We start from the raw sequence: 15,386 nt of genomic DNA on the forward strand, positions 1-15,386 counted from the left end.
TTTTAGACCAATATTACTAGAAAACGGGCTTCTCAAAAAAAAACAAAAGCTGAGTATAGCTTTATCAGCAAATTAAGAGATATCATAGAAAATTGTAAAGCTGTAAATTTTGTTTATATATATATTATATATATATATGTATTATATATATATTTTTTATATAAATATATATATATTTTATATATATATATAATATTATATATGGATTGTTTGTCACATCTGAGTTTCAAGTGTTAGATGAAATACTCTGCCCTTTTCTGTGTGAAACAAGATGGGTGGAAAATAACAGGTAAGTGATGTCTCATTCTGAAGTGTATCAGAAAGGTACCAGCTAATTCTTTTCTGACATTATACCAGAAATTTTTTACTATTGAGCATACGTCGTTCATTTTTACCCTGAGTTTTGAAAGTGGCTTTTTCAGAAACATTACTCTCTGGTGGTAGAATTTGTAGCTAAGTGCTTAATGTGCTTCTAGTGCTGTGAAAATTCTTTTTCCTGAGTATAACAATAAAGCGTCTACTATAGCAGCTTATGTTTCATGATTATTCAGTGATATATTTTTTTAGGTATTTATTTTTAATATTCTTATTTTTTCAGAATCAGAAATTAATTTAAATTCATTGGTTCAAGAGCTTGAGAAATCTATTAAGGTAATACTTTTAAGCTTTGTCTTGATAAGGAAATTAATAATTAAGTAAAATAAGCAGTGTGAATTATGAGTAGGTATGTCTACTTTAAAAATAAAGTAATAAATGAATATGATAAAAAAAATTGACGAGCATAAATGCCTTCACCCTCATACCTCTTTCCAAAGATGGCCTCTGGAAAGTTTCTTTAGTCTTTCCAGAAAAGATTTGTGTGTGTGTGTGTGTGTGTGTGTGTGTGTGTATATATATATATACATATATATATATGTGAAACAAACACACTTTTTAAAAAATTTGTACAAATGGGATTGTGGTTCTGTGTCTTGCTTTCTTCCCTTAGAAGACATCTTAGAGATAATTCTATGGCAGCACATACGGATCTATGTCATTCTTTTACTAGGTGCATTGTGTTGACTAGATATATTTAAATGGTGTTTATTTTGTCTGAAGTTACTGAGTGTTTTAAAATTTAGGATATGGCCTGAGCAGTGTGCAGCATTGGAATCCTGAAAATCTCTAGCACTTTGTACCTTCAGATCAGATAATTACTCTAAATGGTTGTAGATAAATTTGACATTGATAGATATAAATATAAAATTGCAGGTATACATAGAGGTGAAGTGAATTTAAAATTCTAAACTTAATATTTTTCCTGACCTTCTCTTAACTTACACTTGTCCTTCTAAAGAGCTGGATATTTTAATATATGATCAGATATAAATAATTCAAGATCTTGGTATCTAACATCCAGTACTTAAAAAGGTAACCAAAATAATGTACTTAGTACCAGACATTACAGCTATTGTTTAGACAATTCGTGATCTTTTCCTTTTCCTTTATTTTTTCTAGTTACAAAAATAGCTGCTAGTTGTAAAAATTCAGCTATATTAAACTATGTAAAGTAGAAAGTACAATAGTACCCCATAATGTCTCTCCTACATCAAAAACAAAACAAAACCAACTTGGCTGGTAGCCCTTTGAGACTTTTATATATATATCCATTTTTATAGAACATTTACTATGAACTCTTTTAAGTTCTTTACATATATTTACTTGTTTAAATCTCAGAACAATCCTATGTAGATACTGTTATTTTTTATTTTTATGGAGGTGTCAAATAACTTGCCTAGGGTTAAGAGAACTACTTAACCTCACGGTGCTGATTAACTGTTGATCTAGGGTCACTGTTCCAAAGGTTGTTTTGAAAGCAGACTCTTTTAATGATTAAAAGTTTGTTTTGCATGGTTCTTTAGCATCCTTCCTACCAAGCATACCCTAGGCAGAAAACATTCCTTTGAATAACTGAGATTTGTGGAGGATGGATTTTCTTGGTGAAGACTGTATAATTTGAAGGAGGAAAAAAATGACTAGGTGATTATGATAGGTCTGAGAGTGGAAGAGGAGACAAATTGTCATGGTCTGTTTGAAAACTCAAACTTTGTCAGAGGTCTGATCCCTCTATCCCAGAATTTTGTCATTTATCAGCGACACCAAGGGACTAATTGTGAAAAAGCATGGAGGTTGTTCTTCATGATATTCTTTGTTTAGGGATATCTAAAAAGACTTTGCTTTTTTTTTTTTTTTTGTAATAATCCATTACTTTTTGACTTAAAGTCATTTTATCTATATCTCTTAAGAACATTTGCTGATTTTACAATGTAAAATGATGTTTTGTTTTCTCATATAGTCTTTTTTTTCCCCCCAAAATGGATTGCTACCAGTATGTAGGGATTTAATTAATCTCTGCCTTTAAAAAAACTCTGCCTTTACCATACTTTTAATTACTTTATAAACATACACTTAACTGCCAAGATTTCACCCTTCCTCTTTCTGGTTACCTTTTCTTCTGCTGTCCTTTTAGGAAGGCATAGTCTTTGCCTTAAAAAATAAAAATCTAAATGGCTTTTATCATCTAGATAAACTAGGAGCTCATTTTTTTTTTGTTATTTCTTTTTGTTTGTGTCCACGTGCAGAAGGATTCACATTTATTGGTTCAAATACAGTACCTAACATTTGCTAAACGTGCATTTCACACTACTTGGTCACATTTCCACAGGTAGTCAATGCACAGAAGAGGCCCCATCCCTTGCCAGATGGTAGGGTGGGAGGTAGCAGAGGGACTGGGTAACAGAGCTTGCCAGCTATCACTTGGTCATGCAGGGTTGATGGAGCCAGGTTGGCGGGCAGCCCTTGTCCAGCCCGCTGGGGACAAGGGCCCAGAGACATCCTGTTTGCTCGACTCCTATACAGGACTGTGGGTAGAGGTGGGCCTCGGGTAGGCAGCCCAGGGGTAGGCTCACGGATGCATGTGCCACTGGAGCTCCTGAAGGTGCTGTTATGGGAGGTAGTGCTAGGAGTTCCCTTTTAAAGCAGTGTGTAGACTGTGTATCTTTGATATACATAAGCTAGAAGCTAAGGCTAGAACCTTTTCTGCGACTTGTGAACAAAGTAACAAAGACGTTACTTTGAGAAGCTTTGGTTGTAAAACAATTGATGAGTTTCTCCAGTTACTCAAGATTACTCAAGATTTTAAGTAAAAGTACCTGTAAGAAACAATTTTGTCATAGTGTTTTCGTATTTTTCTTTTCAAAGCACATTTTGTTTATGACTTAGGGTAAGTGTTTTAGGGTTCTGTGGTTATCTGCAAATAAGTCTCTAACCCACCTGATTCCCTCAGAAAATCTAAAGATGAATTTGTTTTTAGTATCGGGGTGAAACTACACACTTAACAAGGTTTTTTTGTCCTCCTTAGTGAATGTACAAGTTAGTTAATATTGCTCACTTCCTAGAGTCATTGGTTATTTTAGGGTGAGATTTAAGAAATAACTTAGAAAATCTTTCAATAAACTTGAAAATAAAATTTCTATGATACAGTATTGAATCATAATTTATATAGTTCTTAAATGTATTATAGCTTTCTATATGTGAACTAATTTTAATTTATTTTACTTTAGGACAATGCTGGTACATCTACTTTAATAATAAACAATAAATTGGTTTGTAATGAAGTGACTGAAATGTCTAAGGACAGCAAAACTAAAACCTATTCAGGAAGAAAAAGATTAAATGAAATTGAACTTCAACAAGATGAACCACCAGCAAAGAAAGGTACTCTTCAGCTGCTAGCTGGAGGCTTTTAAGAAAGCTAACTCCTAAACCAGGAAACAGAAGAGTTGTAAAGAGAAGGAAATTTACTTATCTAAGGAAAAAAAAAACTGAGAAAATATAAATGTCCCTAAGTTTTACACTAACATGTTATAAACTGTCTAGAGGATGGGTATATTTAAAGCTGCCTTTATTTTAATAAGTATGTTTTTAGATATTGTGCTTTTATCACTTTAACATGACAATAATTCTTTTATTTCTGTGCCTATAGTAATTAAAAGTCATCACTTTCATCTTCATGATTATAGTACATTTTCTGCCAGAATTTCTCCACATTGTTTTTTCATTTGAAGAAAAAGCCATTTGACAGTAAGACTTTGAGCTAAACATTACTAAAGACAAATGTGGTCAAGTTTTGTTTTCTATAAAATTACCAAAAAAATAAAGTGGGCACATGCTTCTCTATACTATGCATCCCTGGTTATATGGAAGAACATGGCAGCTTTCACCTTGTCTCTAAGCTATTCATTCTGTCTTTTGGAAAACTTTTACAGTCTGATACAGGGAGGGAGGCCTTTCTAAGAGAAGGTGCATTAGCTTTAGAAACCTAATTAGCAGAAAGAGAAAAACAAATATCGTATATTAATGCATATATGCGGAATCTGAAAAAATTGCTATAGATGATCTTATTTACAAAGCAGAAATAGAAACACAGACGTAGAGAACAAACATATGGATACCAAGGGGGAAGGGGTGTGTGGGATGAATTAGGAGATTGGGATTGACATATATACACTACTGATACTATATATATAAAACACATAACTAATGAGAACCTACTGTATAGCACAGGGAACTCTACTCAATGCTCTGTGGTGACCTAAATGAGAAGGAAATCCAAAAAAGAGGGGATATATGTGTACATATAGCTGATTCACTTTGCTGTGCAGTATAAACTAACACAATATTATAAAGCAACTATACCCCAATAAAAATTTTTTTAAAAGATGGATTTAGAATGTTATTAATATTTATGAGTAATAATATATTATGAATTATGAACCAAAAAAGAAAAGAAACCTAGTTAGCTGCTTCACCTTGAGAAAAATGGATAAATTAAGTCTTTCTTTGGTCATTAGTAAAATAAATTAAATATGCCTGCCTCCTGAGGTTGTTAAGAATAAAAACAATTGGGTAATACACCAATATAATAAACACCTCATAGAACCTCAGTAAAATTAATGTTTTCAAAAGTAGATAACTTAAAGGATAATATAGCGCTAGATATATTAATCCAATAAAGTGTGAGCTAATAGATTGAGACTAATATGCATAGTCACCTTCTGTTATCATTGAAGGAGTGGTGCCTTAGCTACAGGGAGTATAACCTTGTTATGATTTCCAGAGCACTGTTCCTCTATTTTTTCACCTTGATCGGTGCCACAGAGTAGTTGAGAATATAGGGTAGTTGAGAATGCAGGAACAGTAGATCACTAGGAAGTGGAAGTGAAAGTTGGCAGGGCGAGTGATCTACATGGTATGACTAATCCTAAGGGTAACCCATTCATGAAGAAGGTGATTGTATAATAACTCTAGTTGTTAGTGACAAATAATTTGGACGTGGGTAGATTTAAGTAAGTTTAGGTAACATAAAGTATTTTTTTTCCTCCTTAAATTTGTAACCACTGTGGCTATTTCACAATTATTTGTTGTTAGAGACTAAAGGGACTACATAAAGGATCATAAGAAAATTGTAGCTATAACCACCCTTCTTCCCCTCTTCCTGCTACTAAAAACTCTCCAGAACAAAATATGTGACTCCTATAAATACTAGGATAGAATTAGGGGGTTGATAGTTTTACTGGATGTATGTTTTCTGTTCTTAAAGGGAATGCAAAGCCATCTCCCTATGAAAGTGAATTTACTTGTTTGAGGTCACGGTATCTGTACTTTGGGAAGCTGATAACCATGTAAACCATTCAAGAAATAAGCCTTCAGAATAGTGATAAAGGAGACAAACCAGAGATACGCTACAATCTGTTTACCTGTTACTTTTCAACCAGAACTAATTTTTGTAGCAAAATATAGGTAAGCAGTATATGTATAGGTTGAATGTGATAGAAATATTGAATTAAAGTAATTATCTTTCTGTTTATGTTTACTTTTTATAAGTTAACCTATATTAGGTTTATATACAGTAAAACCTATTTCATCTTTATGGCTAGACTAATGCTTTAATTTCTCACTGACAAGGCTGTTCTGAATATTTTCTATGAATCTTTTGATATAAAACATAAAAATTTCTGGAAGAATAATATGAATATCTGAACAAGAAAATCAGGTGCAAAACAAATTATCTGAAGTACCTTATGTTATGTAATTATCCTACTTATTTTTTTTTAAATGAATTTATTTATTTTTGGCTGCGTTGGGTCTTTGTCGCTGTGCGCATGCTTTCTCTAGTTGCAGTGCATGGGCTTCTCATTGCGGTGGCTTCTCTTGTTGCGGAGCACAGGGTCTAGGCGCGCAGGCTTCAGTAGTTGTGGCACACGGGCTCAGTAGTTGTGGCTCGTGGGCTCTAGAGCGCAGGCTCAGTAGTTGTGGCACATGGGCTTAGTTGCTCTGCGGCATGTGGGATCTTCCTGGACCAGGGCTTGAACCTGTGTCTCCTGCATTGGCAGGCAGATTCTTAACCACTGCACCACCAGGGAAGTCTTATCCTAGTTATTGAAATATAGTAAAATTAAGAGAACAATATTACTTGATCACAAAAGCTTTATTGCACTTACTGTAATTCACTTCAGGGTTTAGGGACTATATCCATATAGTATGCATGACTCAAATCTCTTCTCTCAGGATTTATTTGTGAGCTCTGAATTTCTGATTGTTGTCATTTTTAACTTGCTTAGATCCCATCTTTCTTTCCTGATAAAGAGTTCAGACATCTTTATAACTTGTCTTCTTAAAGGGCAAAAGGATTAGTCATTTCCACTGATGAAGTCATGGGTGAGAAAATTACATCATAAGTTCAGAATTACTTAAAGGGAAAGTAGAACAGAGGTGTGAATCAGTGGAAAAGCCAGTTATTCCACTTTGGGATGACTTGCCACAGCTTTGTGAGATGTTAGGAGACAATCTGATAAAAATAATGCACTGGTTGAACATTATTTTTAAAAATTCATAAGAGTAAATGGGCAAGTTTGTTGTAAACATAAATAAGGGTAAATCTCTAAGTCTACAGAGTAGGTGGAATCCTTAGAATAAGCTGAGAATCTGAAGGAACTAAATTAGGAAAATATAACTACAAACATAGGAAAATCATCAAAAATAAACTCATCAGCTTTTCAGAAAGCAGGCTATAGAGCAGGGGTAATGCCATGTTTTTCCTCTCCTTTTTGAGGCAGGAGAGACAATGTAAGTTATAGGTAATAAAACCTTGTCCACTGAGCTTTTAAAGTTAGTCTGTTAAAGAGATCTTGGAATCCTGTTATGGGATTACACAATTATTGCTGCCCAAGAGCATTTAAACAATCAGGTGAAGGAAAAGAATATGGATTGTATTTGAAAAATGGAAACTTACAAATAAAGCTTTTACATGTATACTACTAAATGTAAAACTGGATAAATTCTTGGATGGAGTAGGGAGGTGAGATTCCCAGATTATATAGTGATTTTGGGGTGAGGGGATACTCTCACTGGGACATCAGTATCTTGAGAGGACTGGGATTTTTTTCTCAGCCTTATTGAGGTACAATTGACCAATAATTTTGTAATACATTTAAAATGTTTAACATGAGTTTATATACATTGTGAAAAGTTTCCCATTGTATCACCATTAATTAATACATCTGTCACCTTACTTATTCACCTATTTTCCCCCTCTTTTTTCTTTTTTGGTGAGAACAGTTAAGTTATACTCTCTAGGCAAATTTCGCTTATACAATACAATGTTATCAATTATAGTCACCGTATTATACTTAGATCCTATGACCTTATTCATCTTAAACTGAAAAATTATACCCTTTTACAAGCCTCTCCCTATTTCCATCACCCCTCATCCCCTGACAACCACCATTCTACTCTCTGTTTCTCTGAGTTGGATCTTTTTTTCTCCTCATATTGATACCATACAGTATTTTCCTTTCTCTGTGTGGCTTATTTCACTTACTTCACATAATGCCCTCCAGGTTCATCCATGTCATTGCAAATGGCAGGATTTCCTTCTTATTTAGGCTGAATAATAATATTCCATTGTATACATATTTATTCCACATTTAAAAAATCCATCCATCCATCCATGGACACTTAGGTTGTTTCCATGTCCTGGCTATTGTAAAAAATGTTTTAGTGAACATAGAGCATGAACTTGCATGAACTTTGAGATAGTAATTTCATTTCCTTTGGATATATACTCAGAAGTGGGATTGTTAGCTCATAAGATAGTTCTATATTTAATTTTTTGAGGAACCTTCATACTGTTTTTCTAGTGGTTGTACTACTTTATATTCCCATCAACTGTGTGCAGATTCCCTTTTCCCCTCATCCTTGTCAGCATTTGTTATCTCTTTTTGATAATAGACATCCTAACAAGTGTTAAGTGATATCTCACTGTAGTTTTGATTTGCATTTCCCTAATGATTAGTGATGTTGAACACCTTTTCCTGTACCTGTTGAATATTTGTATGTCTTCTTTGGAAAAGTGTCTGTTTAGTTCCTCTGCCCATTTTTTAATTGGATTGTTTGGTTTTTTGGCTGTTGAGTTGTATGAGTTCCCTATATATTTTGGATATTAACCCCTTGTCAGATAGATGGTTTGCAGATATTTTCTCCTATTCCATGGGTTGCCTTTTCATTTTGTTGACTGATTCATTTGCTGTGTAGAAGCTTTTTAGTTTGATATAGTTTCACTTATTTATTTTTTGCTTTTGATGCTCAAGCTTTTGGTGTAATATCTAAAACCTGTTGCATAGTCCAGTGTCAAGGAGCTTTACCCCTATGTTTTCTTCTAGGAGTTTTATGGTTTCAGGTGCTATGTTTTAAGTCCTTCATCCATTTTGAGTTAATTTTTATAAGTGGAGTAAGATAGGAGTTCAATTTCATTCTTTTACATGTGGATATCCAGTTTTCCCAACACAATATTGAAGAGACTGTCCTTTTCCATTGAGTATTCTTGGCTTTCTTGTTAAATAAGTTGGACATATGTGTATGGGTTTATTTTTGGGCTTTTGAAACGATTTCATTGGTCTATGAATCTGGTTTTATGCCAGTACCATACTGTTTTGATTGCTGTAGCTTTATAGTATAGTTGAAATTAGAAAGTGTGATGCCTCCAACCTTGTTCTTTCTCAAGATTGCTTTTGCTATTCAGGGTCTTTTTTGGTTTCATGTGAATTTTTAGATTGCTGTTCTATTTCTGTGAAAAATGCCATTGGAAATTTGATAGGTAATTGAATTTGTAGATTACTCTGGGTAATATGGACATTTTAATAACATTAATTCTTCTAATCCATGAACATGGAATATCTTTCCTTATCTTATATGTCTTTTTTCATTTTCTTTCACCAGTGTTTTATAGTTTTCAGTGTATAGGCTTTTCACCACCTTGGTTAAAGTTATTCCTAAGTATTTTATTCTTTTTTATGCTATTGTAAATAGTTTTTTTTTTCTTATTTTCTCTTTCTGATAGTTTGTTGTTAGTGTACAGTTTTTTGTTTTGTATAGTGTTTCTTGTATATTGATTTTGTATCCTCCAACTTTAGTGAATTTCTGTATTCTAAAGGTTTTCTGGTGGAGTCTTTAGGATTTTCTATAATATAAAATTCTGTCATCTGTAAACGGACAGTTTTACTTCTTCCTTGCCGATCTGGATACAGTTTGTTTCTTTTTCTTGCCTGATTCTCTGGCTCAGACTTCCAGTACTAATGTTAAATAGAAATGGTGAGAGTGGACATACTTGTTTTGTTCTTGATATTAGAGGAAAAGCTTTCAGGTTTTCATGGTTGAGGATGACATTAGCTGTGGGTTTGTCATATATGGCTTTTATTATGTTGAGGTATGTTCCCTCTCCAGTCTGTTGAGAGTTTTTATCATGAAGATGTTGAATTTTGTTAAATACTCTTTCTGCATCTAGTGAAGTGATCATATGATTTTTATTCTTTATTTTATTAATAGAGTATATCACATTTACTGATTTGCATATGTTGAACTATCCTTGCATCCCTGGGATAAATCCCCCTTGATCATGGTGTATGATCCTTTTAATGTGCTATTGAATTCGATTTGCTGATATTTTGTTGAGGATGTTTCCATCTATGTTCATCAGTGATATTGACCTGTAATTTTCTTTTTTCTAGTGTCCTTGTCTAGCTTTTTTATCTGGGTAATGCTGGGAGAGAGCTGTGATTTTAATTTATCAAATGGGGTCATAAGATTAAAAATCTTGTACAGTCACTTAAGTTTTTTCCCCCACATTATATAATAGTATCTGAAAGACCTTTCATAAATGCTTGTGCTTTTTCTTTATTTTTCTCACAATGCCAACTGTGATTAGCATATGGGAAGATAGAAACCTATTTGTATGTGGGATAGTAGATTTAATTTTAAAGATCTTTTTATGATCTTGAAAATGCCTTCTTAATTGAACAGATTCATTACATAGGGTACTATCATCTCTCATCTAGGATGCATGAGAGCTTGCCACAGACAGGAGGAAAAACTTAAGGGCTTGTATGTCATTACTATGTGAGATTTGACATTTATCTCATGGAACAGTTACATGTAGGGCTGCCATATAGGGGCTTAGTAATGATGCAAACTGATATGTTTAGATCCCAAATGTTATTACAGGGGTGAGTATCAAGGTCTTCCAGAAATTTAGAAAAATAAATTCCTGGAGCAGTGTGCATGTACCCTCAAAGTGTTTGCATGTACAATACATTCCAGATTTATCAAGTCAGTATGTTTGGTATTTGTTCTCAGGAATCTACATTATAAGCTCTTTTGCCAATTCTCTAAAACTAGAGAGCCACTGTTATAAAAAAAGGCACTGTAAAGAGAACAGCTTAAAATTTAAAACATAAAATTGCACTAAAGTAACCAAGTTAATATAACTGAGGCATGTTAGATTATAAATTTGCACATATCTAGAACCAGAATAGCTTACTGATGACAAAAGTTATGTTTTTCTGATATAATGATATGTCTTAGAGATAGAAAAGGAGAACATAAGCGATGTAGCTAAATTTCAAAAATAATTCATTTACGGGGACCTCCATGGTGGTCCAGTGGGTAAGACTCTGCAGTCCCAATGCAGGGGGCCTGGGTTCAATCCCTGGTCAGGGAACTAGATCCTGCATGCATGCTGCAACTAAGAGTCCACATGCTGCAACTAAGAAGCCTGCATGCTGCAAATAAGACCTGGCACAGCCAAAACAAATAAATAAATATTTTTAAAAATTCATTTAAGATTATTGTTCATGTATATAAAGATGCATTAGACATAGAGAGTCTGCTCTCAGGAAGTTTGGAATCTAGTAAATGACAGTGACAAGTAAACATTATTTCAGTATAATCTAATGTGCTCAGATGCATAGGATAATATGGTGGCACACACTAAAAAGAAAACTATAAAATACAGTTTTTAAATATTCATTGGACAGTTACCAACTGAAAGTAACAGGTTTCTTAGTGAGGAGAATTTCAATCCATCTCTCCCTTATAACTGTCTTCTGCTCTTATGGATTTCATACTATATCTGGGGCCTTTAAGCATGAGGAATTCGATTCTCAACGTGCTTAGTGAGACTACCAAATAAAAATATAGGTGAAATTGACAGATAAGTGGCCAGTCAGGGAGTGAATGAAGGTCAAAGGACATGTTGAGTTGATTATATCAGTACAGTATTGTGTAGAAAATTCATAAAAATTGTATTAGAGTTGTGTATATAAAGTTCACACATATAAACATCAAACCATGAAGTGAAATAGAACAGAAAAATTTAAAAACCAAAGAATCAGATTCTTATATGTTTTGAAGTAATTTTCCTAGGATATGAGACAACTCATCAGATCAGTTATTATATCAATGGAAATTGTATGAAGACATAAAAAGATAAATTTGGTATCTGGAGAATTGAGAATTATGTTTCAAGAGTTAATCATGTAATCTGTGAGAAAAATTTGAACATAGTTTATACTGGACAGTTGTGTGAGATGAGTGAATTTGTCAAATATTAAGAATTAAGTTTTAGCTAATAGTGCGTCTTCTCTGGACATAGTTTAATCTATACCAACTATGTTCTTGTACTTATATAACATTTACAAAATGCTTTAACATACATTACATATTAACTTATTTGGCCCTCTTAACACTACCCTGTAGTAAGTAGGGCAGGTAGAAATATCCTTATTTTAGAAATGTAGATATTAAGCCTGAAAAAGACACATTTTTATTTATTTTTAATTAGCTGAACTCTTCTGTACAGATTTTCAGCTTCTAATAATATTTAACTATATCCCAAGCACAGTGTTCTAAGCTCATTGATTATCTTGATCTTCACAATAACTCTGAGATAGGTGGTATTATTGCTATTATTTTCCATTTTCCATTTGAGGAAGCAGCCATGGGGTCAAGCAGTTTATTGACAGTTATGCAGCTAGTGAAGGGTAGGGCTACATTAGACTTGGCACAAATTTAACCATTCTTCTCCTAATTTTACCTGTGAAAGTATAAGGTACTTAGTTTGCAAATCACTAATTTCATAGATCTATAGTATAATTGTACTTTAAGACTGTTCTTTAGTCTGCCTTAGGGTATAATTCCCTACCTTCTATCTCATAGTAATAATAAAGATTTGTGGTAGACAATTTAAATAACATAAAAGCTATAAAAAGAAAGTAGAAGTAACTAGTATTCCCACTCAGAAGTAGTTAGCAGGATTTTCTTACACATCCTTTGCTAACTTTTTCCACTGTGACTTAATGGAACTACAATTTTTACATAAATTGGTGTATGCTATATATGTTTTGCAACCTGATTTTTCTTTTTTACTCAATAGCTTATTTCTGTTTTTCATTAAAAGTGTGCTTTCATATGTTTCCTATGTTTGAATATTGGCTTATATGGTAACTTTTTGATTTTTATTAAGGTTTGCTAGATTAATAATAATTTTTTTTTATTTTTAAAGGACCTACACATGTTAGTCCAACCATCACTGAAGACCAAAAGAAAAGTGAAGAAATGCAACAGAGCATTTCAGAAGATGAGGAAAACATTAGAGTTTTGCAAGGAAATAATGAAGAGCTGAAAACACGTTTACTCATTGTTGAGAATGAACTTAAAAATGAAAAGGAAGAAAAAGCAGAATTAAATAAACAGATTATTAGTTTGCAGCAGGAACTCTCTTCCTCTGAAAAAAAGAGTTGTAGTTTTAGTGTAGAGGTCCAACAAATTCAGTCGAATTATGACAATGCGATTTCTGAATTACATGTGCAGAGAGGTATAAATCAAGAACAGGAGGAGAGGATCATGAAATTGTCAAAGGAGATAGAAACTGCTAGAAGAAACATCACAAATAATGTTTCACAAATAAAATTAATGCAAGCAAAAATAGATGAATTACGTACACTTGATTCAGTTTCTCAGATCTCAAGCATAGATTTACTCAATCTCAGGGATCTGTCAAATGGTTCTCAAGAGGATAATTTGCCGAATACACAGTTACATCTTTTGGATAATGATTATTTGATAAGTAAGCAAGTTAACGAAAGTGGTATTCAAGAACTTGGTAGGGAAAGGTCTTTCCACTCTACTGTTGAAGCCATTTGGGAAGAATGTAAGGAGATTGTAAAGAGTTCCTCCAAAAAAAGACATCAGATCCAGGAACTGGAACAACAAATTGAAAAATTACAGGCAGAAGTAAAAGACTGTAAAGATGCAAACAATAGACTAAAAACAGAGGAGAGGGAGAATAAAAATCAAGATCTACTAAAAGAAAAAGAAAGTCTTATACAGCAGCTGAAGGAAGAATTGCGAGAAAAAACTGTTGGTCTTGATATTCAAGTACAGTATGTAGTTGAAGGAAAGAGAGCACTTTCAGAACTTACACAAGATGTTACTTGCTATAAGGTGAAAATAAAGGAACTTGAAGCATTGTTAGAAACTCAGAAAGATGAATGTAGCCGTTCAGCCAAGTTAGAACAAGAAATTATGGAAAAGGAATCTATCATTTTAAAGCAAGAAAGAAATCTGAAGGAATTTCAAGCAAATCTTCAAGATTCTATCAAAAACGCCAAAGATTTAAGTGAAAGGGAAGTCAAATTGAAAGAAGAAATCACAAAATTAACAAACAATTTGCAAGATGCAAAGCATTCACTTCAATTAACGGAAGAAGAAAAAGAAACAAACTGGCAAGAAACAGAAAAGTAAGCTAAAAGTTATTAAAATGTTTGAAAATATGGAAAGCATTTATTGATTTTTCTGTGTAGCTTTTAAAGAATCTGGTTGGGCATATTTTAATCTGGTTAAGTATAACATGTATGATGACTGAAGAACTTCAATTTTGTTTATATAAACTTTTGGAACCAAATGTTATATGCAAAGATCTGTTTATAAAATCTCCTGAAATCCTCCTTGAAGGATTTCTTCATGGTTTGGACATTCCAAATTTGTGAAAAGATCTAATTTTGTAGATTATTAGTAGCTCACACATGATTCTAAGTGATTAGTGATATGTCACTATAGATAAGTGATTTTTTTTTTTAGGTTGAAAGAGGAGCTCTCTGCAAGTGCTGCTCTTACCCAGAATCTGAAAGCAGATCTTCAGAAGAAGGAAGAAGATTATGCTGAGCTGAAAGAGAAACTGGCGGATGCCAAAAAGCAGATTGAGCAAGTACAGAAAGAGGTAGGTTATTTGAAAAGGTGTGTGGCCAATTTAAATGATAAAGATTGTTTTCCTTATATATCAAGTTTAGACACTAAGTTTAATATTGACCAGAACATTTGTCAACTCCATAATTTTTCTTAAATGATGAGAAAAGTTATTTCACAAAAGAAAATTTCGTCAGATTAAACAAACTGAAGGATGTCTAATATTAAGAAAAATATGTGCCTTATGTAAGATTAGAACCTTTTTTTTTCTTTTAAGGGCTGCTAAGTTCAAGTCCTCCCAGAAAAGTAAATAGCGAACTTTTGTTTGCAGATAGTATTTAGGAGAGTATGTAGTGCAATTGTAACAAGTTTTCATTATAATTTGATTTAAAAATAGGAAATATAATCACATGATTCCAAATTTAAAATATATGAAAATATGTATAGTGAGGGAAAAAACTGCCTCCCAGCCATCAAGATTCCCTCCAAAGCGTTAGATGTTACCAACTATTTTTTTTCTCTTCACTTCTCTTTCCTTCTCTTCCTATAAAAAATGAAAACATTCTATAAACACTATGTGAACCTTGGTTTTTTTCACTCAATGTTTCCATCTCAGGATATAAGTCTCCAAATGAGCTTTTTTTCTTTTTTATGACTCTGAACATTTATTTACCATTAATCAGCCCCATATTGTTGGACAATTAAGGTAATTTCCAGTCTTCTGTTAATCATGTAGTGATGTCATTTTGAACATTTGCAAGTCTTCC

At 33.1% G+C, this 15,386-nt stretch overlaps 1 protein-coding gene across 1 annotated transcript in view; it reads left to right on the top strand.

Annotated features, from left to right (window-relative positions):
* Nucleotides 1-15,386, top strand: part of KIF20B (kinesin family member 20B) — a gene marked incomplete at its 5' end in the record, with an annotated part of 69,238 nt that overhangs the window by 21,740 nt on the left and 32,112 nt on the right. The window contains 4 exons of the mRNA XM_079712601.1: nt 599-651; nt 3,603-3,756; nt 12,938-14,174; nt 14,515-14,653. Of these exons, the coding sequence (XP_079568727.1) occupies nt 599-651; nt 3,603-3,756; nt 12,938-14,174; nt 14,515-14,653 (1,583 nt within the window). The remainder of the gene's footprint in view (nt 1-598; nt 652-3,602; nt 3,757-12,937; nt 14,175-14,514; nt 14,654-15,386) is intronic.

Source organism: Hyperoodon ampullatus (assembly GCF_949752795.1).
Source record: "Hyperoodon ampullatus genome assembly, chromosome: 1".
Lineage (NCBI taxonomy): Eukaryota > Metazoa > Chordata > Mammalia > Artiodactyla > Ziphiidae > Hyperoodon > Hyperoodon ampullatus.